Source organism: Elephas maximus, chromosome 15 (assembly GCF_024166365.1).
Source record: "Elephas maximus indicus isolate mEleMax1 chromosome 15, mEleMax1 primary haplotype, whole genome shotgun sequence".
Taxonomy (NCBI): Eukaryota; Metazoa; Chordata; class Mammalia; order Proboscidea; family Elephantidae; genus Elephas; species Elephas maximus.
This window is the reverse complement of record NC_064833.1, coordinates 19710108-19711159: the sequence shown is the minus strand read 5'-3', so window position 1 is coordinate 19711159 and position 1052 is coordinate 19710108. Positions and strand designations below refer to the sequence as shown.

General features: G+C 45.8%; 1 protein-coding gene across 1 annotated transcript; it reads right to left on the bottom strand.

The window, feature by feature from the left end:
- On the bottom strand, positions 1 to 821 carry LOC126058782 (40S ribosomal protein S6-like). The gene has a single exon (XM_049854068.1). The coding sequence runs from the start codon at positions 795 to 797 to the stop codon at positions 48 to 50; it is 750 nt and encodes a 249-aa protein (XP_049710025.1). The 5' UTR covers positions 798 to 821; the 3' UTR covers positions 1 to 47.
- Between the last annotated feature and the right edge of the window lie 231 nt (positions 822 to 1052).

Genomic DNA, 1052 nt, shown 5'->3' with positions numbered 1-1052 from the left:
TTTTTTTTTTTAATATGACCATATGTATTTGTTGTCCTTAGAAAATTTTATTTTTGACTGGATTCAGACTTAGAGGTAGAAGCTCTCAGAGAGGACAGCCTCCGTCTCTTAGCGATCTGCTCCTGTCGTTTTTCTTTGGCCTCCTTCATTCTCTTGGCCAGAAGCTTGGCATATTCCACGGCCGCCTCCTTCTTTTTCTTAGTGCGCTGCTTCTTCAGAGCGATATGCCGTCGCTTCTGTTGCAGGACACGTGCAGTAACAAGATGCTGAATCTTGGGTGCTTTGGTCCTGGGTTTCTTGCCTTCTTTGTTCAAGGGCTTTCTCACGACATACTGGCGGACATCATCTTCTTTGGAGAGATTGAAAAGTCTGCGAATTCTGCTAGCTCTTTTGGGCCCCAGGCGACGGGGCACAGTAGTATCAGTCAACTCCGGAATATCCTTCTCCCCTTTTTTTACAATAACCAAGTTGAGAACACTCAGATTGGCATCCACAATGCAACCCCGGACAGATTTGCGCTTTCTTTCTCCAGTTCTCCTTGGTCTGTAACAGGAATGCCCCTTACTCAGCAGCGGCAGGACGCGGCCGTGAGTCAAGACACCCTGCTTCATGCGAAAACCTTGCTTGTCGTTCCCACCACTGATTCGGACAACATATCCCTTCCATTCATCACCCAGAGAGTCAGCAGCAACTTCTGTGGCCATTCCCTTCTCATAAAATGTACGAAGTTTGCGTTCATCGTCCACTTCAATGAGCTTCTGGCAGCCAGTGTCTGGGAAGGAGATGTTCAGCTTCATGGTGAAGCAGCCGATCGCTTCCGCGGCGCCAGGAAAAGCTGTCCAGCTCTTTTACTTCATCATTTCTTCCTTTCGCTTTAGCTACTTTAAAGTTCAAGAGCAAGTTTCAGAGTCTCTTCTAACATTCATTTTGGTCTTTTCTCTGTTTCCCGTCTTTTTAATGACCTCTTGTTTCTTCGTATATGATGTCCTTGATGTCATTCTACAACTTGTCTGGTCTTCTGTCATTCGTATTTAATGAGTCAAATCTGTTCT